This window comes from Suillus plorans (genome assembly GCF_016647745.1).
Source record: "Suillus plorans strain S12 chromosome Unknown HD556scaffold_38, whole genome shotgun sequence".
NCBI lineage: Eukaryota > Fungi > Basidiomycota > Agaricomycetes > Boletales > Suillaceae > Suillus > Suillus plorans.
In genome coordinates this window covers 382,009-405,083 of record NW_024537422.1, presented here as the reverse complement: position 1 = coordinate 405,083, position 23,075 = coordinate 382,009, and the positions used below count along the sequence as shown (strand labels likewise).

At 48.0% G+C, this 23,075-nt stretch overlaps 5 protein-coding genes across 5 annotated transcripts; 3 read left to right on the top strand and 2 right to left on the bottom strand.

The window, feature by feature from the left end:
- Window positions 1-272: 272 nt before the first annotated feature.
- HD556DRAFT_1482577 (permease for cytosine/purines, uracil, thiamine, allantoin-domain-containing protein) lies at window positions 273-2,532 on the bottom strand (the record flags this gene model as incomplete). The annotated part of the gene is made up of 9 exons (XM_041308655.1): window positions 273-654; window positions 706-800; window positions 871-1,161; window positions 1,210-1,469; window positions 1,534-1,855; window positions 1,907-2,071; window positions 2,120-2,191; window positions 2,245-2,259; window positions 2,306-2,532. The coding sequence occupies 9 exons, from the start codon at window positions 2,530-2,532 to the stop codon at window positions 491-493; spliced, it is 1,611 nt and encodes a 536-aa protein (XP_041158891.1). The 3' UTR covers window positions 273-490.
- An 8,071-nt stretch (window positions 2,533-10,603) lies between these two features.
- On the top strand, window positions 10,604-11,763 carry HD556DRAFT_1482574 (Hsp70 protein-domain-containing protein; the record flags this gene model as incomplete). Its single annotated transcript, XM_041308654.1, has 4 exons — window positions 10,604-10,620; window positions 10,672-10,986; window positions 11,033-11,544; window positions 11,573-11,763. The coding sequence occupies 4 exons, from the start codon at window positions 10,604-10,606 to the stop codon at window positions 11,737-11,739; spliced, it is 1,011 nt and encodes a 336-aa protein (XP_041158890.1). The 3' UTR covers window positions 11,740-11,763.
- Window positions 11,764-11,899: 136 nt separating this feature from the next.
- On the top strand, window positions 11,900-16,155 carry HD556DRAFT_1444746 (uncharacterized protein; the record flags this gene model as incomplete). The annotated part of the gene is made up of 13 exons (XM_041306828.1): window positions 11,900-11,923; window positions 11,975-12,093; window positions 12,146-12,389; window positions 12,439-12,554; window positions 12,602-13,160; window positions 13,210-13,404; window positions 13,638-14,113; window positions 14,162-14,515; window positions 14,570-14,766; window positions 14,823-15,056; window positions 15,127-15,185; window positions 15,258-15,970; window positions 16,029-16,155. The coding sequence occupies 13 exons, from the start codon at window positions 11,900-11,902 to the stop codon at window positions 16,153-16,155; spliced, it is 3,417 nt and encodes a 1,138-aa protein (XP_041158889.1).
- Window positions 16,156-19,467: 3,312 nt separating this feature from the next.
- HD556DRAFT_1309520 (uncharacterized protein) lies at window positions 19,468-19,770 on the top strand (the record flags this gene model as incomplete). Its single annotated transcript, XM_041300297.1, has 1 exon — window positions 19,468-19,770. One exon carries the CDS (start codon window positions 19,468-19,470, stop codon window positions 19,768-19,770), a length of 303 nt encoding a protein of 100 aa, XP_041158888.1.
- A 550-nt stretch (window positions 19,771-20,320) lies between these two features.
- On the bottom strand, window positions 20,321-22,913 carry HD556DRAFT_1381797 (methylenetetrahydrofolate reductase-domain-containing protein). The gene is made up of 11 exons (XM_041303266.1): window positions 22,740-22,913; window positions 22,485-22,688; window positions 22,388-22,433; window positions 22,204-22,326; window positions 21,994-22,149; window positions 21,820-21,944; window positions 21,585-21,773; window positions 21,292-21,534; window positions 20,867-21,238; window positions 20,695-20,814; window positions 20,321-20,637 (listed from the first exon to the last, which is right to left on the bottom strand). The coding sequence occupies exons 1-11, from the start codon at window positions 22,821-22,823 to the stop codon at window positions 20,467-20,469; spliced, it is 1,833 nt and encodes a 610-aa protein (XP_041158887.1). The 5' UTR covers window positions 22,824-22,913; the 3' UTR covers window positions 20,321-20,466.
- Between the last annotated feature and the right edge of the window lie 162 nt (window positions 22,914-23,075).

Sequence of the window (23,075 nt, the reverse complement as noted above, 5' to 3'; positions counted from 1 at the left end):
CAGTAAGGGCTAGGCCCGGCTGTTTCGGAAGATTGTTGTCGTGAGTTCTCGATGTGAGTGCGTGTCAAGGAAATTAAGCGGACAAAATGTATATATACTTGAAATATGATCTACAGCTATGCATGAGTTAGGGACATTTTCGAGGCGGCCAAAATTCAACCAGCTTCCTGAGACTTACTAGCTAGCTCAGCCGTGGATTTGAACACGTAGTTCTAAATCAATCGGGTACTAGATATAGCTAGGATTTGCATCAACAACTATACAATTTATCATATATTCATTTCATTCTCACGCGTGCTCCTGTAGCACTTTTCAGCTTCTACCAACTTCTGCCCCAGCTACCAGGTTCTGCTAACAACGCTAGGAAGGGGTCCTACACTCAACGTTTTGAAACACCTCTATTTGCTGTACCTGATAATCTGGCCGTCTATCTTAAACTACACACATAGATATGTCATGACCTTCGTACCAGCACCAGAAGACCTTCCATTCATCGGCCAGTGAGCCTAATTTCAAGCGCACGTAACGGAAAGTAAGTTACAGCTGAAAATACTGCTGCGAGCTTGAATCCTGTGAGCGAGTCAATGTCCAAACAACCAAAGATAATGCACACCTCAAACCCGATCTCTGCTCCTACCATCTCTCCAAGTGGGCCTGTATACAACTCCTATGAACAAAATGATGAGTCAGTGCACATGGATGGACTAATGCGGTGCTGATGACCCGCCTGAGACATCCCAATGACAGCACCTGCGGCACCAAAGCACCCCGCAAGTATACCCGCTACGCCTACTGGTAGTCTTAAGAAGTGAAAAGAGGATTGTGAGGTCACGACCTTCATTCAGAAGAACCACTAGCAGCTGAACTCACTTCGACGGCGTATCGTAATCATCCAAGTTGTACCCACCAAGCGGCCCGTTTTTCCGCCGGAAGATAAAGTGTTCCTCAGCTACGATCACGATGAAGAATGCCGTCCAGTCGCCGAGAATTCTGAGGAAATTGGAAAGGATAGTACTAAAATGCTCGCGGCCTGCAACTCCAGCTGTAGTGTACGCCACGAAGGCCAGAAGTACCCAGAAGAAGCGCGGAATAATGGCGAACGGGCGTCCAAGTGCCTGCATGGACAAGCCAGCGGAGTAAGTATTTGGGATGTTGTTGGCACTATAACTGGTTTAGTGCGAACAGGCAAAGGCGTTCACTCGTTCTTACACGACAGAAAGCGAGAGCAGGACGAGGATGAACTGGCCAAAGTGACCCAATGGCGACAGGACCTGCGCAACGAGGCCGCCTGTTGAGCCGCTTCTGAACGCTGCGACATATGCAGGGTCTGTAATGGTCATGAGGGCGGCGCCGAGAATTGTGACAAAGCAGATAGGGATGAACAAGCCGAAGAAAGTGAGTAGAAACACGCGCATGGGTGATGTATCGGCAGGCAGCCGACAGTTGAAGTCCGCTGCAATTGGCGCCCACTGGTAACCGTTTACATGACAGTTTAGCAGTCGTCGAATAAATATAAATGGTAATTTAACCCACCCCAGTAAATAAGCCGAATACGATCCCACCAAAGCTGAGAATGTCTGCTGTGAGGGCGTGCCCCATTTCCTCTTGAAGCGGCTTTTGCGCGTTGATGTTATATCCAGCTTTTCCGCCAAGACCACAGAGGAAGAGCATGCCGATCAGGGTAATTATCCATGCATAGCGCTCGTAGAAGTGCACCATATTGTACCCAACAACGCACGGGATGAGGGAGCACACGCCAATGATGATGATTCCAACGACGGAAGGAAGAGTACCAGGGTTGATGTTGGACAGCGTTTGTCCTCCGAGGATGACAGTCGTTGTGGCAAAGCCAAGCCTGGACAATGCTCAGCAAAATATGAAAAAAAACGAGGGAGAATAAACGCACTGCGTGAGGATGTTGAGGACTGAGTAGATGGTACAACCGAGATATCCCGAGCTGAAACGGGTGATGACCATGGTACGGAGGCCTGTTATGGGGCCGAGGGTAGCAACAAATGCTGTTGCGACGGCCCCGAGAGCGCCAAAGCAGAGGATAGTAGCTACAGCATTACTCGGGAGAATAAGTGTGGTTGCGACAGTGCCCGGCCGAGTGACCTACCCGAAACTCAAAGTAAAGGTGGACCGTGCAAGCACGCCGATGGGAATGATATCAAACACTGTGTTAACGGACCTACAAAAAGGTCAAGTAAAAGTACGAATATCGGTCGTGTGATGCAGACTGACCACCACATTAGGATGCTACACTGGGCTCAGATCAAGTATACGGTGGAACTCGAATACGTACTTATTCCAGGCATTTTTTGATTCTCGCTGGTTTTCTAGCACACGCTCTACTCCATGGGCCTCGATACCGCTTGCAAAGAGTCTCGATAGGAAAGGTCCTAATCTACCAAAACGCTTTACGATCACGCGATCTGGCGCTGCCTCGATCGCATACACATCTCGAGCATCTTCGAGCCTGGCAATAGATTTCTCCTCGTCCTCTAGGTAATAGCCTGTGGAGGCAGACATGGTGGTTTCTGGGCAGTTATGCAGAATGACAAGGGCTCGTAGGAATGTCAAGCGTGCAGTTACCACGGATTTAAACAATGCATTGTGAAGAGAGCCGTGCTGGCAATGCGCTGGCGTCCATTGAATAAGTCCGCCATTTAATAGTCGAGATAGCTCTAGTGTGTGTGTTTTTGGGTAATGAGCCCGATCAGCAGTCGAAGCGTCTTGCTCCAATGAGTTGCTTCAACGGTATGCGCCACAACGCACCGTAGAAAACCGCCGATTCATCACAGCACCGGAACCGGTCCGCAACTTGCAATATCAATTTAAAAGTTTTGCACCAGATTCAAAGATTTAACTGCATGGTATGACCAAGGCAGCATAGGTTGAATAACCTGCCAAGGTCACATTTCATCCAGAGAATAGCCCAACACCATGTCCGTATCGCCGATGCAAGCCTGTTCTCATTACAGGCGTTGACGTTCCATCTTCTGCCCTGGAGGGGATACCTAATTCAGCGCTGCCTCTGAAAATACCGTGGAATGGTGATCCCTGTGAAGTCCGTCTATAAACCAATCGACGAGGAAGGGGATATATGACGGAATTGATAATCGTTGCCGGTGGACGCACAGCGTAAGAATCCTGCCATTGAACCGTGACAGCTGCAACCTCGCAAGTAGCAAGTAGGACCCGCTGATATGGCGACTACGATGCAGAGAGGATTTCAGAGATTTGGCAGCAGGCTACCCACGCCGTGACAAGTAACGACGGGGGCAGCACTCCACTATTCGTATGTTTTGGTGAACTTTCGTTCCATTTGTCGTTCTGAACTCCAGGCAGAAAACGGTTAAGTCGGCAAATGGTGTCGGCTATCGTCGTTCACCCGTAGCTGCACCAGCCAAGGACTCAGTGAACCCAGAGACCAAGACCGCCAATAGTGACTCCGATACAGAGAGGGTTACAAAGATTTTAAGCAGCCTATTCGCACCCTCAGGGCAAGGAAGCTACTAATATGTTTCAGGCAACAGATGCATTGTTTGTGCTGAGCTCCAGATCTCGGAGGACTATCGTTGGAAAGCGAACTCATCCTGCACCTGCAAGGTTGCCAGGGCGCCGCTGCCAGAAGGCCAGGGAATTGATGGCGATTCCAATCTGGAAGTACGAACGTTCCAGAGAGTCGAACACCATGCTACGCAAGGATAATGGTGGCGTTGTGCGTATTTGCTTCCAATTTGATCTCCAGCACTTGAAGACCTGTTGTTTCAACCCTTGAACTGGCACCAGGGAAACACATCGAGATCAAACGAGGCATTATAGCGGAACCCAAAGTAGAACGATGAACGGCGAGGCATTTTCCAAGCACTGAGCTTTTGAACCCGGTTACACTCTGGACTTTCTGCCCTGCTCGTCGGACCTGGTTCGCCGGGTTCATTTACAAAATTTTCATTAGCTAATCGTAATTTTCCCCAGTTAAGTCGGGATATCTGGCGAAATTTACGATTAGCTAATGTAAATTCTGTAAAAGGGATTCGTCTCAGATTCATTGAAAAAAAAAGGGAATCCCACGTCACGTGACATACGGTTGGAATTCTGCATTGTCCTGCCGCATGCATACCCTTACGCGATTTTTCGTCCTAAGGCGAAAAATTACGGCACGTGCATCGAAAGTCCGAAGTACATAGTAGTGGCGTTCAAAGTAATTTCCTGAAAACTCGGTAAGCTCGGTAAGCTCCATGAAACGTCGGCAAACTTCGATTAAGAATTCAAAGAAATGTTGACATAAGTGCGGCTTAGGTCGGCATCACAGTCGGACTTCAGAACGAGACTTAGTGGTAAAAAATGCGGTCAAACATCATGATGAAATAGCAATAGTTATATACATGTAATGTACACAAAAGCTATTCGATGTGATAAGGGTGCAAGACAAAAGGTGCGAGGCAAATGGCGCAGGATGAAGGTGTGAGACAAAGGGACAGGACGAAGGTGCAGGACGAAGGTGAGAAGTGGATTAAGGCTTGTTGCGGTAGCGGAAGCAGGCACCGTCGCAGTTGCAGTATGTTTCGCGCTCGCAGCAGCAGAGTGCTTGAGAGCAGATGCTGAGGGAGCAGCAGACGAGGGACTCTTCACGCTCCCAGAAGCACGCCGTCCAGCTTTACCAGTCTTCTTAGTGGCAGACGTTTGTACAGTTAGTACAGGACGGTTTGTGGGCGTCTTGCTGGAATGGTCCTTGCCACGAGTACGCGGGTGTGATTGAGCGTGAGTATGAGAGTGAGAAGGAACTTGCGGGACCGGGAACAGATCAGGAGTAGATGGCTGTGGTTGCTGCTGCTGACGAGAATCGCTCATGAGAACGTCTTGTTCAGCAGAAGCAGACCCGCCAAGGAGGGACTCGCCCTCAGGTTGGGTGGGGACATTATTACTGTTGCTGTTGCCATCCTCCTTCGTATCGTCTAGTTGCTCGATGGGGGCGTCAGCCATTTGGTCGTCTTCGCCGTCGTACTCCTCACCTAAAAGTTCATCTAGGGGAAGTTTGATAGTGGGACGGTAAATGCTAAAACCAGTTGCGCAGCCCCCGCTAACGCCTTCCCAGTAGCTCATGGGGTTAGATAAGGTGGGGGTAGAGTAGAGTAGAGCAGTTGGGCCGAACGAAGTACTAAAGATGGGAGGGAAGTGGAGTTTTTCTTACAAGGGGTGCAGGACGAAGGTGTGGGGCGCAAACGATGGTGTGCGACGAGGGTGCGCTGCGAGGGTGCGAGACGAAGGTGCAGGCAGTGGATGTCAGGCGTGTAGAGCGTTGTCGCTGTGCTCGTCATCGAGCGGAAGAGCCGCCAACTAAAATTGAATCTCCGCTTGAAAATGTTGCCATTTCCGGCAACAGTGTCCCCTATCGATGCAGGTGATAAGCTTATCTCTCTCCTGATCCCCAGATGCCTCGTCTCTCTATGCGCAATCAGCTGCTTGAGCAACTGGATGAGGCTGAACTAGCCTTAGCCAAGGCCAGGCTAGAGCGTACTCGCATTACCCTTAATGATCTCTATGATTCCGACTCCTCTGACTCTGATTCTGATTTTGATTCTGATTCTGATCTTGGCCTTGATCTGATGGTCACTCCTCCATCTCCTCTTACCCCACAATTATCCGACCTTTCAGATTCTTCTTCCAGTGATGGATCTGACGGCTTCACTACCCATTACAACCGCCTTCATGATACCATCACAGCTCTTCGCGATGAGGTCACTAGGGCCCGTGTTCTTCATAAACCGGATGCACCTCCTATGCGAGCCCCCCAGATTCAGCTCCTTCATGACTTTGGGCACTCTCGGCACCACCTCTTCCGCAAGAAATTACGCGTTAATCCTGACATCTTCGATGATATCCTCGATCAAATTTCTGATCACCCTATTTTCACTAACCGGTCAAACAACCCTCAACTTCCCATTGCCATTCAACTGGCTATATTTCTCAACCGTGCTGGCCATTACGGCAACGCTATCTCACCAGATGATGTGGGCCAATGGGCTGGTGTCAGTGTTGGATCGGTAATCAATTGCAGTAACCGTGTGATGATTGCCCTCCTTGATCAGCATGACACATTCATTCATTTCCCTGCTCCTGACTCTGAGGATGCTGAGCGTGCTCGGCAATATGTTGAGGCCAAGTCTTGCCCAGAGTGGAGAAATGGTATCCTTGCAATTGATGGCTCCGCTATTAATTTGTATGAAAAACCTGGTCTTTATGGTGAGGCGTTTTATGACAGGAAGTCTAACTATTCCCTCAACTGTCAGGTATTTTCTCTCTCTTATTCTAACGGTTAGAAACTAATGAAAAATTCAGGCAATCATTATGCCCCATAATCTCCTCATTGCCGACTATTCACTTGGTCACCCTGGAAGTACACACGATGCTTATGCCTTCAAATCTACTCGTGTTTACCAGGAACACGACACACTTCTTCCTGATGACCATTGGATTTGGGCTGATAGTGCATATCCACTTGAGAAGTGGTGTATTCCACCTTTCAAGAAGCCTCGGAATGGCAGGTTGACAAGGGACCAGAAGACCTTCAATATTCACCTATCTAGGGTATCTTCTAATTTTTCTGCTGATTTTTTGGAATTTTTACTGATTTTCATTGATTTTAATTCATCTAGGTCCGTGTCCGCGTCGAGCACACATTTGCTGCTTTGAAGGGGCGTTTTCAGTCTCTTAAGGAGCTTCGTCACCCTATGCAGACCCAGAAAGACCTCCAGATTACTCTGCATTGGGTTAGGTGTTGCCTTATCCTTCACAATATGATCATCAAATTTGAAGAAAAACGCAACAAACCTACAACCAGATGGGCCATTCAAGAAGGGAAACATACTCTGCATCCAGAATATGAAGGACCAGATGGTAATGAAGTGGTGGGTGATAGCTCATATGCAGGCACTCCTGGTCAAGCACACAGGGCCAGGTTGATGGATCAATTGTTTGACAGTCCTCACTCAGATGCTCAGCATAGGCAAGGATAAGTTGAAACAGGTATAGCTTTGACATAAAAATGTACTACATACATGCTAGTAAGTAGGTTGTAGGATTATCAAATAGCGGCGAACAAATGACAACATGTAGCAAAAAGAAACGGCGAAAAAAAACATATGACGAAGTGCGTGCAGGAACATCATGGCTTGTTGATCTTGGCATATTCAATGCGCAAGAGCATCACCTGCCTCTCTAACTCGAGAGCCTTCGCATCCGCTTCCCGCAAACGAATCTCCTGGTCCTTGCTCTCCTGCAGCCGTTGATGGACGAGCGCGGCGTCCGCGCGCTCGTGGGCGCGCTCCTCGCGTATGAAATGGTGCTCCTTGTCTTGGCGATTGGCGTTGAGCTTGACCATCAGGCGCTCGTTCTTGAGCTGGTATAAGGTGAGCTTCTCGGAGTGCACTCTCTCTAAGTCGTCATTCAACATCTCAACTTGTTCCTGAACCTCCGTTCGGAGACGCTTCTTCACCGACTCCCTGCTGCTCGGTCTCTCGGAGAGCGACGTTTGGGACGTCGGAGACGCCTGCCGAGGGGAGGACGGATTGGACCGTTGCAACGAAGCCTTCGATGAAGAGGTGGGGGAAGAAGCGCTCTCGCGCATGATGACGTGATTGACGTGGGACTTGAATGAGCTGCGACTGTCGTGGTTGGAGGTGCGGGGAGGGGGTGCCTTGGGAGGCGACGGAGTGGGAGAGGAAGGTAGCTGCCGCTTCTTTCCGCGCGCCTTTTTCGATCTGGGCGGGCTGTCCAAATTATATACATTCTCCTCGTCACGATGAACTTCGTCTGTGTCGTCCATACAAAGGTCCCCCATACCATGAGCAAGGGGGCCATCATCGAAAGGTGGGTCATCATCAGATCCCAGGGGGGCCGGAGAATAATCTTCATGGCCGAATGACCGGCTACTGGGAGGAAGGGGCGTATGGCCGAAGTGGAGGGGGGAGCTTGTCGTGCTGCCTGCACAGTTGCTTGCAGGAGCTTGAGAAAAGCCCCGTTGTGGGGAGGAGCCAGCACCGCTGGCTCCCTGAGCGTATTGAGGGGAGTGGTTTGGTTCCAGGGGGGTAACAGGACCACTTCGGGGAAGAGGCACATAAGGCGTTTGCACAGGGGAGTCAGCTGAGCTGCCTCCAACACTTGGAGGAGGGCGGGCATAGTCCGTTTGTTGGACATGAGTGTTGTCACCTGCGCGTGAGGTAGAAGGACCCGAGGGACGAACCGTGTAATCGAGCTGCGGGGAACCAGCACTGCCTATGGCAGGGTTAGGGATGATTATGTTGAGTTGCGGATGGGTGCCTGAAGGAGGGTTCCGTGAACCTCCCGCAGGACGAGTTAGCGCGAATAGGTCACCGGCGTGGTCAGCACCTGGTTTCGATGAGCTCGTTTTGGCAGAAAACGAGGGGTTGGATCCCCATATCCGGTAGAGGTCATTGTACCATGGAAATTCTTTCTCGATTTTACCTACGAATTTTGTTAGCGGTATCGATAAGACATGAGTGGGATACTCACGATGTAAGTTGTCAGACGTCTCCGAGTCAATTGGCACGATGCCCGCACCTGTAGACTCGAATTCGGCACGAATATCGCGGAATTTAGTCCGTAGACTTCAGATCATCCAGTTAGCACAGTTGCGATAGACGGAGAAGTACTTACGATGCGATGCGATTGGCCACAGAGTCACGGAACTTGATGGGGTTGGTGGCATACCAACTCCCATATGTAGCATCGTCGTGAAAGATTACCTTTGCAATCACACTGTAGATCTCCCCTTTGTCCTTGCCTGATGCACGGCCCAAGTCAGCGTGATAGTTGCTGGACTTCTTACTCTCGGTCGCAAATAATATGGCACAGTCTGGCGGATGCTCGACGAGGAAATCGACGAGCTTGTTGGTGCGCATAGGGACGTTATGCCACGAAATCGTGGCTGGTGACGAGTCTTGTATATTACCCCCTCCCCCTCCCCTTCCCCGTCTCCCCCTTCCACGAGTTGGTGGGTCCATTTGTTTCCTGTTGTCCTTGCGACACGGTACGTTGATGTTTTGAGAGATGGTCTGCAGGCGTGCAGACCGACGAAGTCGTGGTCGTAGGGCAGGCATTACATTTAACACTCCGACGACATGCCGATGTTCGCCGTACTTGACTAACCCTGAACTTCAGCGAAACTCAAGATACTTTAGCCGACGTTTCACGGAGCTTACCGAGCTTACCGAGTTTTCAGGAAATTACTTTGAACGCCACTAGTGTAGAACATTAAATTACTAGTAATAGAAAATTGCAAGCATTGAAGTATCAATGCAAATCACCAACAGACCAAGCAGACTCCTCAAGTTCTGCAGTCAAATCACCATCCGGCAGATGAAGCAGACTCCTCAGGTATTAATTATATATATACAGAGTACATGTCGGGATATAAAACATCTGCCAGGCACCTAATCATGGAAGCAAAAAAATTCACAATGTTGGCGGCTGCATCCACACCCAGCTGGGAGCCTGCCCGAAAGTCCGAGATTTACAAAATTTACAAAATTTACAGTGTATTTCTCCTTCTCCTGCACTTTACTCACTTTACCCACTCAAAATCGCACTTTACAGTACTTTACATGTAATATGTCCTTACCCTCCTCTCCCTCCGACTCATCCTACACAGTTACCATAAATGGGTGGCTTAGGTGTCACAATCACGTGACTTCACCTTCCTCCGCTGTGCAACTCTTTAGTCCCTGCCATGTGCAATACCACAGGTGAACACCTCCAACAACATCAACACCTCTCCTGGAGAAGGTACTTTTTTTTATTTTTTATTTTATTCATTTGTGGTTCTCACTTGTACTTTACAGGGCCTCAGGACTTTATGCCAACAACAAACAGTGGATTGGTGACGCTGACCAGAACCAGGCCGCTACTATGTGTTACGGACTAGGATAGTTCGAGCTCTCCCTAGGCGGATTGCCTAATCTGATAGCGGGCTCGCTACTGGAGAGACGGGGATCTTCTCTCGTCTGAGAGGTTCGGGGGTTCCACTTAAGGTAGCGTCGGCTTTCCTTAAGGTGCGGCTTAGACTGAAGGACTGGGACTGTCTTTCAGAGGAAGTTCTGGATAAAACCTAGTAGAATCAAGTAGGGAATATACATGATTCTGTCTGCTCTATATACTGTCGTCCGTGTGCACAGACCAATACTACGTTCGGTAGGTAGGTATGAGTGTGTCTATACAAGGGCATCTTATCTGATGCCATGCGGTCGATTATCTATACATGAGGCTTACCATGCCTCTCTTATCTGTCCTCAAGGCGTAGCATGCCTTTGAGTCTAACTGCGCATGCTAAGGCATGCGGCTTCTCTTCTGACCATGAGGCAGAGCTTCCTCATGATCCGGGTCGAGGACCATCTAGGTCCGTTCAGATGTAGCCTAGGCTGGTCTAGGTCATCTAACAGCATCCAGGCCGTTTCTAGGCGTCTCTACGAGTCTCCGTTGAGTCGGTAAGTCTTCCAAGACGGTGCATATGGTGGGATAGGGGCTAAGGTCATGATGACCTCCGTAGGAGGGGTTCTCGGTTACATGTTATTGTAACACTATGAGCCCCCACAACGTGTAAGTTTTGACCTCTTTTTTCCATTTCTTGTGCTAACCATATCTTGGTAGTGTTTTTGATGCCAAGGTCCAGTCGGACATCAAGCACTTCCCCTTTGCTGTTTTCAACAAGGCTGGTAAGCCTTGCGTCCAAGTGGAGCAGGAGTTTTCTCCCAAGGAAATCTCGTCGATGGTTCTTCTTAAGATGAAGGAGACCGCTGAGTCCTACTTGGGCTACAATATCAGCAACACCGTTGTCACCGTCCCTGCCTACTTTGACGACTCTCAGAGACAGGCTACAAAAGACGCTGGTACCATCTCTGGAATGAACGTTCTTTGTATTGGTGATGCTGCCCCGAACCAGGCTGCTATGAGCCCCCACAAAATGTAAGTTTTGACCTCTTTCATTTCTTATGCTAACACATCTTGGTAGTATTTCTGATGCTGAGGTCCAGTCGGACGTCAAGCACTTCCCCTTCACTGTTTTCAACAAGGCTGGTAAGCCTTCCATCCGAGTGGAGCAGAAGGAGTTTTCTCCCAAGGAAATCTTGTCGATGGTTCTTCTTAAGATGAAGGAGACCGCTGAGTCCTACTTGGGCTACAATATCAGCGATGCCATTGTCACCATCCCTGCCTACTTTGACGACTCTCAGAGACAGGCTACAAAAGACGCTGGTACTATCTCTGGAATGAACGTCCTCCATATCATCAACCAGCCCACTGCTGCTGCCATCGCATATGGTCTCGACAAAAAGGTTATCGGTGAGGGCAACATCCTCATCTTCGATCTTGGAGGAGGAACCTTTGATGTGTCGCTCTTGACCATCGAGGAGGGTATATTCGAGGTGAAGACCACTGCTGGTAACACTCACTTGGGTGGTGAGGACTTTGGCAACCGACTCGTCAACCACTTCACACAAGGGTTCAAGCGCAAGCACAAGAAGGGTGAGTGATTTTCTTATGCTATCATCAGCCACCCAGACTTCCATCAAGATTGACTCCTACTTTAGTTCTCTCACTTACGCCCATTTCGAGAAGCTGTGCACGGACCTGTTATGCAGCACGCTCGAGCTGGTCAAGAAGGTCCTCCAGGACTCCAAAATTGACAAGGCGGAGTGCCAAGCAGTATGGTCTTGCTAACTCCGAGATATTCCAGCATACTCCCGACGTATTCCTCGTATCATTAAGCTCATGTCTAACTTCAGACTGCTGGTGGTCAGGTGACGACCAAATCTACCCCTTTCTATTCGCCCCCCTTTCAAGAAACTTTCGTTGTTGTCTACTACCATCACGACTCATCATGGGAATACACGGACTATGGGAGGTGAGCTGAGATTTTCTTGCTGTGGGCTGCGGGTACTGATGTTCATCACAGCGAGTCACTTTATCTGCTGAAAACCGAACTCTCAAGGAACTCGCAGTGTCAGAGCTGAAGACTGAAGACGTCGAAGGCGACCACAAGCTCCGATTATTCAAGATTGGGATTGATGCTAGGTATGATGCTTCTCTTCTTTTGTATGTTCATTGAACTCACTCATGCTGTTAGCCTGTGGATGCACAGCGTCTGCGCTGTCTTTCGGATCAATCATGCAGGAGCTGGAAAGTCGCCCGAATTGCGGACATTGTTCTTTCGACTGCAGACACTGCTGAAGCTGCCGCTGCATGCAGTCTTTGTCTTTGATGGCCTCGAGCGCTTGCCAGACAAAGGTCGCAAGGTTAGAAGCAGCCCCCACTGGCTCACCTGTGACTTCCAGCGCATGCTGGAGTTGTTTGGCTTTCACTGGACTGAAGTACGTTCTCTCCTCTTACGATGTCGCCATCTCATCAGTGCCATACCAGGCCCCAAGTGAAGCCGAAGCAGAGCTGGCTGCCATGAATGTACATGGTGTCATCGATGCTGTGATGACTGAGGACAGCGATATCTTGATCTTCGGAGCTCCATGCATCATTAGAAGGTATGCTGCCATTTTCCTGTTGATGTGCTGCCGTTGATTCTCGTCAGTGCGAAAAACGACAAAGACTATCTCAACATCCAGGTGTTCACGGAGGATGGCCTTGAACATGGCTGCTCATTAACCCGAGGAGACCGACTGCTAATTGCCCTGCTCGTAGGCGGTGATTATGATGGTGGTGTGCCTGGCTGTGGTATTGAAATCGCGCACAAGGTGGCACTGCACAGTAAAATCGGCCAGATGATGCTTGATGCCTTCCTCACAATGACGCCAGATGAATTCTCTGAGCGGGCTAAGGAGCTCGTTGAGGATCTCCGTACCCTACTTTCTACTAATCCTTACAATTCGCTTGAGCGCAGGTACAAGGCAGTTGCGGACCACATTCCTCAAGGTTTCCCTCAGCGTTCAGTAGTCAGCAAGTATGTTCACGCTTTCACATCTTTTTCGGCCGGTGCAGCTGCATTGCCCTGGGACATCTCGTTCTATCAACCAGATCTTGCGAATCTTGCGGACTTTTGCCGTCAGCATTTGGGCTGGGAGGATGATGTGATCATTGAGAAGATGTATGGGGGCATATGGGAGGGTACCTATCTACGTGCGCTATGCAAGGTAAGCAGCACTGTGCTCGTGTAGGCAGCCTCTAACACTTGTGTTTTAGTTGCCACAGCGCTCAACAGACCAGCCAAACCTTCAGCCGAAGCTCAAAGTCCTTTCTCAGTCGACGCTTATGGCTTTGAGGCATGACATCGACGTTTACAACATTAAGGTTGACTGTTGGCGCTTGGGGCGCAATACTCTGGGAAATGCAGCTACTCCTGGGCAGTTGTCTGCCATGTATATGCATGTTCCAAAGGTGATACTCCAGCACATGGTACCGGAAGTGGTACAGCAGTATATTAGTCTATAAATTGTTGGTATAGCATTAACACGAATCTTAATGTCATTTGTGCTCACTCTCGCACGCTGAACTGAGTGAAATGTGAGATGGCATTGAATATAAATTAGCTAGAGGCCCCTAACATGATCTCTGTCCTGAAAATCTAAACTAGCTTCATACCACACCACTCACTCGTTTTGCGCTCACAGAACATGACACGGCTAAAGAAAAATTCTACCGAAGACAAACAGCCACCAGACACCGTTCACAGGCGAAAGAAGAGATCGGCTGCCGAGAAGACAGCGTTAGCAGATGTACAGAGGTGTAAGGAACATGGTATCAAAACTCACCTCCAGGCAAGCAACACGAGGACGAACTATGCCGGGCATGTTCGTCGTGGACGGGAATGGCTGGCAAGCCACTTTGAAAGTTCTACTGTCAGTGAGACTCGGAGGGATGACATCTTTCAAGGCTCACTCGTTCCGCTGCTCACAACTGCTGAAATAACTGCCGACAATGACGTGTATGAGGACCTTGCATTCAAAGATGCATTTGAGAACGTACCGAACAGGTGCTCTGACAAAGCACTTGCGCTGTACATGTCCCTGAAAGGATTCCACGAGAACCTCAGCAAAACTACGGTTGAGAGCATCCGTTCAGCATTCAAGAAGATGTGGGAGTTATCGTGAGTACATACACGAACATGAGCACACAAGCACTGACCTATGTTTAGAGATGGCGATACCTATCGTGGCAAATGGCACTTCAACGAGGCGAAACAGCGCTGGGAAGGAAATCCCGCTGATTCTGCAGACATCTACGATGTGCTGTCGTCCATCAAGCATAAGGCAAGTGCAGAGGGTGGAGATCGGACTCACTCGATGGCGATGACGAAGGACTACATGGATCGGGCATTCCGATGGCACCAGGCTGCATGTCCGCTGGATATTGCCCTGCAGATGATTGAGAAGGTGATGAATGGCGCTCAGCCGTCAGATATTTGTCTAGACTTAGAAATGAGAACGAAACTCACCCGCCATCTCGAGCAAGTCACATTCGCATCAAACGGATGGACATTATGGACAAGGTGCGATCCTGCTCGTTTGTGGTCCATGCGCGATCTGACTTGCTATATTGGCAGGTGTTTTGAGCTTGTCAAACTGCAACGAAAGGACATCTCACTCGATACTACTGTTTTGGACGGTGTGCTCAAGACGTACCTTGCAAATGAGACGCTAACACTGAGTAAGTGCACGCCGTACTTTGAGATCTTTCTCGTGAACCGGAAGGGGTGGCAGAAAAAGGTAGACAAAGGCCAATGGGAGGCGGACTTAAGATGTGAGTTGCTTGTATCAAATTGGAGCTGATAGTGCGTGACTAAATGACCTTACCAGCAAATCATTACAAGATTTATCCACGGCCTGATGCACCAGCGTGCGACAGTTTCTTTTGGACGATGATTTGGATCAAATGGCTCGAATTATTCCATTATGGGCGCACCCTCCTGCCAAACGACTTCCTCTTTCCTGCCATGAGTGCAAATGGTGTTATGCATCCTGGACAGCCGATCTCCCACGATACTGTACAAAAATGGATCAACGAGTCTACTACTGGCGCTGGAATCCGTGGTAACTTTTCAACTCACTGCTTTCGTCGGGGGGGGGGGTGCACAATATTGGTTTATGTTCGCTCCAGTAGGTCAACGGTGGACACTTGCTAAAGTTCGTTGGTGGGGTGGATGGGCTGATGGCGAGCATGTACGTTTCTTGTGCTCACACCTGATGCTTCACTGACATGGCTGTTTTTTTTCTTGTCATGTTTATTTTCAGCGTGACACACTCGTTCGCTACCTTCTCGACGAACTACACTCATACGAAACCGACTATAGTGATGCCCTTTCCCCCATCTCTCGTGGCGCTGATGCCTCTCTTGCTGGTGAACATGCACTTACCAGACCAGCGTCCACAGAAGAGCTTCGCATGGTGCACGCATCTGTTGCGGCAGATGTCAACAGCCTGCGCAATGACATGCACTCCCTAACAAGTGTTGTAGTGCAGGCTGCCTGCAGCACAGCAATCGCCCTCCAACACCTCAATTCAAGCCACCGCTTTACCAGTGTCTCTGAGTGTGCCTCCCGCACAACGACTCCACCATATACCACTCAACCTGTCGGAGGAGCACCCACCACAGCCGAACAGCCACTCTCACCCAGACCCATTGTCAGTCCGATGCCTACCGTGGCCCTATCCACCTCCAGCACATCACGACGGCCCCGAGCCTCCACCACGGTGTCCAGTTCACAGAAACTCCCTACACCTGGCCTCGTGATCCCTCGGGTTCCAGTCGCTCATCCCAACGGCACTTCCAGCCCAAAGAACAAATCCTGGAAGGAAATTGTCGAGCACTGGCTTGTTGGCGATCAGGACCGAGGACTGACAACACCATTGAAGGATTGGCCAAGGGAGTGGTACCAAGGTGCCAATAGACGGTTCGCGTCAAAGTACCACCAAAGGGCGACCATCGCGCTGGAATTCATCAATCAGTAAGTCCCTGCTGGTATCCGCTATTCCAGTACTACTCACCTTCTGTTTTGCTTCCAGGTATGAGTCAAATGAGGCGCACTTCCTTGCAGCCTATCCAGAGGCTGAGCTCGGCCACACACAACTTCTGAAGGCCGTGAACAAGGCACTCGCTGCACGAGGGGACCGCGTCTCTCGCAACAAATGACACTTTGGCTGACAACTTCCTCGTTTCGCTTCTCAAGAAGAACATGACAAAATGTTTCGTCGCTGCATATCAAGAGCACGATGGGCAAACCCATTCATCTATTCTAAGCTGTAGTAGGGTGCATAGGGTTGGATCTAGGTGAGAGCTTGATGAGAGCCAATGAGGCTTACCACTCGCTGCCGTCTGTAGTTGATTATAATGTCCACTACCTTACTCGCTGTTGTTAATCACGAGCGCTGTGCCACCTGTACCTGTAGGTTTGATGTATCACTTCTTACAATTGTAGATGAAATGTGATACAATAATTACTGAAGTCCATAGATACCTATCATTGTAGGGCTGATATATCAATGGAGGATCCTGTCAGGACACTCCCATAATAATCTCACACCCCTAATTTTCGCATTTTTGACCACCTACTGTGGGAATTTCCCCACAACACTTAAAAATAGATTGCTTCTCCACATTTTCGCATTTTTAGCCACCCCACTACACCTAAAACATCACCCATTTTAGGAATCTCCACAATATCAATTATTCCCACACCCTCCCCACCTCACTGCAGCTTCACCACCACACCACAATAGGTCCCCTCTTGTATTTAAGTAGTAGTTTGGTATATATATGTACAATATAATGTAATAGACCACTTTTTTTGCTTATTTGTGTGCCTGCTCCTCCTCTAGAGGCCATTTAACATATGTTAGAGTAAAGAACACTTTCGCACTTTTGCCCCTTTGGTGAGAAAGTGTTCTATTATATTCAAAACATGTTTATGAGCATATATGAGTATATTCCCATCTTTATTTGACCCCCTGAAGCGCCCTACATCAATAGATATAGCACATATGCAAGAAAACACAGAATATGTTCCTATTTAATTATTTCTAGGTGGACAGACTTGGAAAAATGATTCCCAGTATCTATTCAACAATATGAACAATGTATCAGGAGCCCAGGACCATGGGATAATTCCCTGTTGCATGGTGTGCCCCCCCTCTCCTGGTGATTTACCCCCTGTGAAAAATTTTCCTGCAGGACCGGACCTTAATTGAGGTGAGGGGTCTATTTCTATGTATATTTGGAGTAGATCTATCATATAGCTGGCCCAGAACACACATAGGATCCTGCTACAAGAACAAAAACATAGAAAATCTCACTTTTGACACTTTTGATGTTTTTTAGTATCTTACTCTTGCATAAATAACCATCCCTGCTCACATATTATCAGTAGTACATTCACACATATGTTCTATGCCAAGGATCAGCCCTACATAGGGCACAAATTTGATATCTGATGTACAGGAGGTATTTCTACTGATAAGGAGCCCATACTTTCAAAACGTCGAAATTTAATAATCAGACACTTGGAGTAGATTTAAAGTACATTCACTATCATATACCTAAATTTACAAAACAATCCAACAAGAATTGAGTGCTGAGGAAGTGAAATAGATAAGAAATTGAGTGTGGGAAAGTTCAAAGACTCAAAACATCGAAAATGGTCAGTTGGGCAGCAGTAGGACTTTAATGCTGGGTCAACTCAAATATACATCACATTCCTTCCATCACCCTCTAACCTCAGGGCAGTATGTAGCATAGGTTCATTTAGTAGTCTATCATATATCCTACATATTTTTAATGAAATATTTGCCCTGTACCATATATAAATGTGACTTTGTGTCAAAAGATGTCAATTGTCACTTTTCACACATATGTCATTTTACTTGTCATTCAGTCAGTCCTTCACTGATCTTTCTAAAACTTCAATTCCATCATTAGGGACATATATAAGAGGTATCCCAGGTATCTGATCACTTATCACAGGCTGGATTACTCTGTAGGTTTCCTATCAGTAGAAATACCTCCTGTACATCAGATATCAAATTTGTGCCCTATGTAGGGCTGATCCTTGGCATAGAACATATGTGTGAATGTACTACTGATAATATGTGAGCAGGGATGGTTATTTATGCAAGAGTAAGATACTAAAAAACATCAAAAGTGTCAAAAGTGAGATTTTCTATGTTTTTGTTCTTGTAGCAGGATCCTATGTGTGTTCTGGGCCAGCTATATGATAGATCTACTCCAAATATACATAGAAATAGACCCCTCACCTCAATTAAGGTCCGGTCCTGCAGGAAAATTTTTCACAGGGGGTAAATCACCAGGAGAGGGGGGGCACACCATGCAACAGGGAATTATCCCATGGTCCTGGGCTCCTGATACATTGTTCATATTGTTGAATAGATACTGGGAATCATTTTTCCAAGTCTGTCCACCTAGAAATAATTAAATAGGAACATATTCTGTGTTTTCTTGCATATGTGCTATATCTATTGATGTAGGGCGCTTCAGGGGGTCAAATAAAGATGGGAATATACTCATATATGCTCATAAACATGTTTTGAATATAATAGAACACTTTCTCACCAAAGGGGCAAAAGTGCGAAAGTGTTCTTTACTCTAACATATGTTAAATGGCCTCTAGAGGAGGAGCAGGCACACAAATAAGCAAAAAAAGTGGTCTATTACATTATATTGTACATATATATACCAAACTACTACTTAAATACAAGAGGGGACCTATTGTGGTGTGGTGGTGAAGCTGCAGTGAGGTGGGGAGGGTGTGGGAATAATTGATATTGTGGAGATTCCTAAAATGGGTGATGTTTTAGGTGTAGTGGGGTGGCTAAAAATGCGAAAATGTGGAGAAGCAATCTATTTTTAAGTGTTGTGGGGAAATTCCCACAGTAGGTGGTCAAAAATGCGAAAATTAGGGGTGTGAGATTATTATGGGAGTGTCCTGACAGGATCTAAGAAGTAAAGTGCGACGGTTTCGGGAGGAGTCGTGCGCTCGCGTGGTTTGCGCCTATTTCGCGTATTTCGTTTATTTCGTTTATCTCGCCTATTTCGCCAAAGGCCATGTGGTTTGCGCTTAGCTCGCTTAACCTCAATTTGGCAACTCGCGTGGTTTTGTCACGTGTTTTCGAGCGCCGACTCAAATAGTGTCGCCCTTTGGGAACTTAACACGACCTTGGTAACTGTATATGTACATTGCATTAAATAATGAAAAAAGATGTGTTTGAGCAGGGCAAGGCAGATATGTGATTAGATCTGAGTTTTGTCCCTACTGTAATTGTTATGATAGTATTTGTATACATACAGCAAATAATGGAACAACATATAATACAAAATTACAGATGGGGAAAACAAATATGAAATAAAAGAGATTGGGAGATGAATGACAGAAGGTTATGAAAAAATAACAAAAGGTAGAAAAAGACCACTTAGAGACTCAAAAACTGGAGAATGGGAGGAATGGGAAACTGGGAACGGGAGACGGGAGACGGGAGACGGGAGACGGGAGACGGGAGACGGGAGACGGGAGACGGGAGACGGGAGACGGGAGACGGGAGACGGGAGACGGGAGACGGGAGACGGGAGACGGGAGACGGGAGACGGGAGACGGGAGACGGGAGACGGGAGACGGGAGACGGGAGACGGGAGACGGGAGACGGGAGACGGGAGACGGGAGACGGGAGACGGGAGACGGGAGACGGGAGACGGGAGACGGGAGGCACGGAAAAATGGGAAAATGAATACATTCAATGATACTGTTACATATTTTTTGTAATTTTACTTCTGTCAAACTCCTGCTCAAAGAATGTAGAATTGACTGATCTTATGTACTACTTTTAGTTTTTTTGAAATGCTGCTCATAAATGTATTTTCAAAATCCACTATCAGGGCATATTCAAAATACACAATTTATTAGGATGCAGCCTGAGGCCAGGAAGCCAAAGGAGGGCACAGCCCTCCTTGGCTTCCTGTGACGAAGGAACAACACTCATCAGGAGCCTTCAGAATTATTGGGATGAAGCTGAGGCCAGGAAGCTAAAAAAAGAGTGCGAAGCACTCTTTTTTGCTTCCTGTGCCGAAGGCAGAACGGGTGTGGACTAGTCCTCCATTGATATATCAGCCCTACAATGATAGGTATCTATGGACTTCAGTAATTATTGTATCACATTTCATCTACAATTGTAGGTATTTAATGTATCATTCTTACAGTATGGCCTGGCTGTGCTCCTTTTTGCGCTCTGTTTTTCAGTCAGAACTCACGCCGTCACACGAATCTGGTCATGTGCCAGCGAGGTCAGCGAATCCCGCCTCGAAAAGGTAATCGATTGGTGTCACGTGCCCTCGCGTGGCTTTTTGGCTGAGCGCCACCGTAAATTTCTCGACATAATCGTAATTTTCCCCAGTTATGTAAACAGTATTTCGACAAACTAGAACATGCTAGTACACGCGTCATAGTTCTCCATCCAGTAGGAACGTCCATAGCGCATCTGGTCTCTTGTAGTCATGATGCACAATGCTCACTAGCCACCGCTCCCTGCGAACAGAATTCAATAGCTCTCTTTCCTCGGACCCTGGTGGGTAGAAAGAGGCCCACTCAGCCCAGATAGAGAATGCTTCATCCTACATTCGTATTGTCAGTACAAATATGGGCAGAATGAGTCTGAAGACAACGCATACCTTCCACGTCAGGAAAGATTCGCGCTCGATTATGGTCGTCTGGGTGATTTCTTGCCCGGGAAACATACCCCAAGTGACTGCATTCCTGCCGTCGTCGGGTACATTACTTCTACATTCTCCCTGTACTCGCATTAGTCCACAAAACTGGTGCAATATTTAAGGGAATACTCACTTGCAGATTTCCGGCGAAATAGTGCACCCAACCTTGCCCCTTTTCCTTGATCTTTTTCTCGATCTTCTCTAGATCTTGCTTTTCCACGAAAAACTCCACAAACCCTTTTTGATAAACATACCCACCTCTCGGACCCCACCCGAAAATTTCATCAGTAGAGCACGCTCCGTCTACTGCGGGTTGCGAGGAAATCGTCCACCACCCGCGCTTCGTGAGCTGCTCGAGGTGGGGCAGGATAGTCAGCGACTCTGGAGAAAGTGGTAAGGAAGAAAATGGGGACGATGACACCTCAGAATGAAGGTAGCGCAAAATGAGCGAAGTAAGGTCATCAGTACTTTTGGGATGGCCCCATTCACTAAGACCTTCATACTGCTGCAAAAATCTGTCAGCACGGTGGTTAGGCTGGGCAGAAAGACAAGTCGCACAGACAGGCCACTACCACCCCACTGATCTTGAGCACCGAACGCAGGGCTCTTGTAGTCACCAAAACGACCGTTCGGGAAATCGTCCCATGTTGCTGCATTATTCAGCTCCCCTCGGCCGGGATCTGGGTCCGAAGTTTGCTTAGACGTCAGCGCACTTGTTGCTGTGTTTGTTGCTGTGGTGGGATCGATGACCAAATCGGAAGAGTTAGTGAGCTGCACATGAATCATCGGTCCTGGAGCATCCTGAGTTACAATCAGCGACTTGACCTCGACCATAGATTAACGAGACTTACAGCGATCAATTTATTCTTCGTTGTTGGGCTGCTGCCTGCCCACTGCAGTTTCTCTATCACAAGTTGGACACTCTTCTCCAGGTTTAGAGTGCAAAAGTGAATTCCCTTGATTGTTCCTGTGGAGGTAATCTTCCGAATGATGTCAACAGCAAGGCCTACACCATAGTCCTTGACAAGCTGGTCATCATGCTGTCCTCTGATTAAAAGGGCAATGGCATATGATTGGAGTACTTACACAAATAGGCTCCAAAGCAGCCATGACGGATGGGGGAACCTTGACTCCGCATAGCTTGATCAAGCGCAAAAAGGAAGAATACGTTTGGATAGGCATGACACCGGGTATGATGGGTACAGTGATGCCTGCGATCCGATCAGAAGGACATGGTCGACACCGTAAGTTGCTACTAACCTTTTGCTCTAACTTTGTCAACCCATTCGAGAAACGGGTCTGCGTCATAGAATAGTTGCGTGACGATAAAATCTGCTCCAGCATCAACCTTCTCTTTCAGGACATTTAAGCTACCGTCTTCGTCAGTCTCGCGGTCTGGGTGACCTTCTGGGTAGGCTATTATTACACGTATATCAGTCACATAAGGAGTTCAAAGCTAAGGGCCCCTACCTGCAACGCCAATACAAAAGTGGGAGGAAAACTCCGGAGATGAACGGATGTACTTCACAAGATCAATTCCGCGAGTAAATTGAGAGTCGACGGGTGTCCAATGTTCGGTTCCTCGAGACGGATCTTACGTAGTAAAAATATCAGCGGCACGAACAACGTCTCTGACGAGAATCATGGTGCTCACCACCACGTAGCGCCAGCACATTCTGTATACCCCGCACTTTTGCCGCCTGTTAAGGCGGTGTTCACCGTAGCCCGGAGATTCGTGGGAAGGAGCTCACCCTGAGAGCATCATCCACCATCCCTGGGAGCATATTTGTGCATGTCAAGTGCAAAACGGTGTCGATTCCATATTCTGATTGAGTCAGACCTGCAAGATCAATGCTTCGTTCTCTCGTCGAACCTCCAGCTCCCCATGTTACACTTATTGCAAGGGGATTTAAAACTGACAGGCGAGATATACGTGGAATTAAATTCTCGAACCCCTGATATAGATTTTGAAGGATGAGAATAATAAGGAAACATCACACACGAACCTGGTCAGTCCGAGGAGGAAAGAACTCAAAGGTGTAGAAAGGACGCGACGAGTTGTATGTCGCGATCTTGTCTGAAAGTTTCATTGCATGTCCTATTCAAAATCAGGTTGGGTTGGTTCAACTTGGTTGCAGGCCCCAGGGTCTCGAGGTTGATGGAGTGATTCAGAAGATTTCTGTGTAGAATATCACGTGGATTACATACAACTGGCAGTAATAACAGAGCAAACACGGATAAACACACTGCCATGACAGAGCTCAACCGAACCGACTTTCACATTCAGAGGTCTTTAGCAGGCACTTGGCAAACCAATCGCCTTGTTTTATCACTGTTGTACA

What these genes read in the sequence shown, in the direction of transcription:
- HD556DRAFT_1381797 (XM_041303266.1), bottom strand. Translation starts at nt 22,823, where the DNA reads ATGAAACTTTCAGACAAGATCGCGACATACAACTCGTCGCGTCCTTTC. An exon ending in TGGTGGATGATGCTCTCAGG is followed by an intron (nt 22,434 to 22,484) that starts GTGAGCTCCTTC and finishes CCGCCTTAACAG; the next exon opens with GCGGCAAAAGTGCGGGGTAT. An exon ending in CTGCTTTGGAGCCTATTTGT is followed by an intron (nt 21,774 to 21,819) that starts GTAAGTACTCCA and finishes ATCAGAGGACAG; the next exon opens with CATGATGACCAGCTTGTCAA.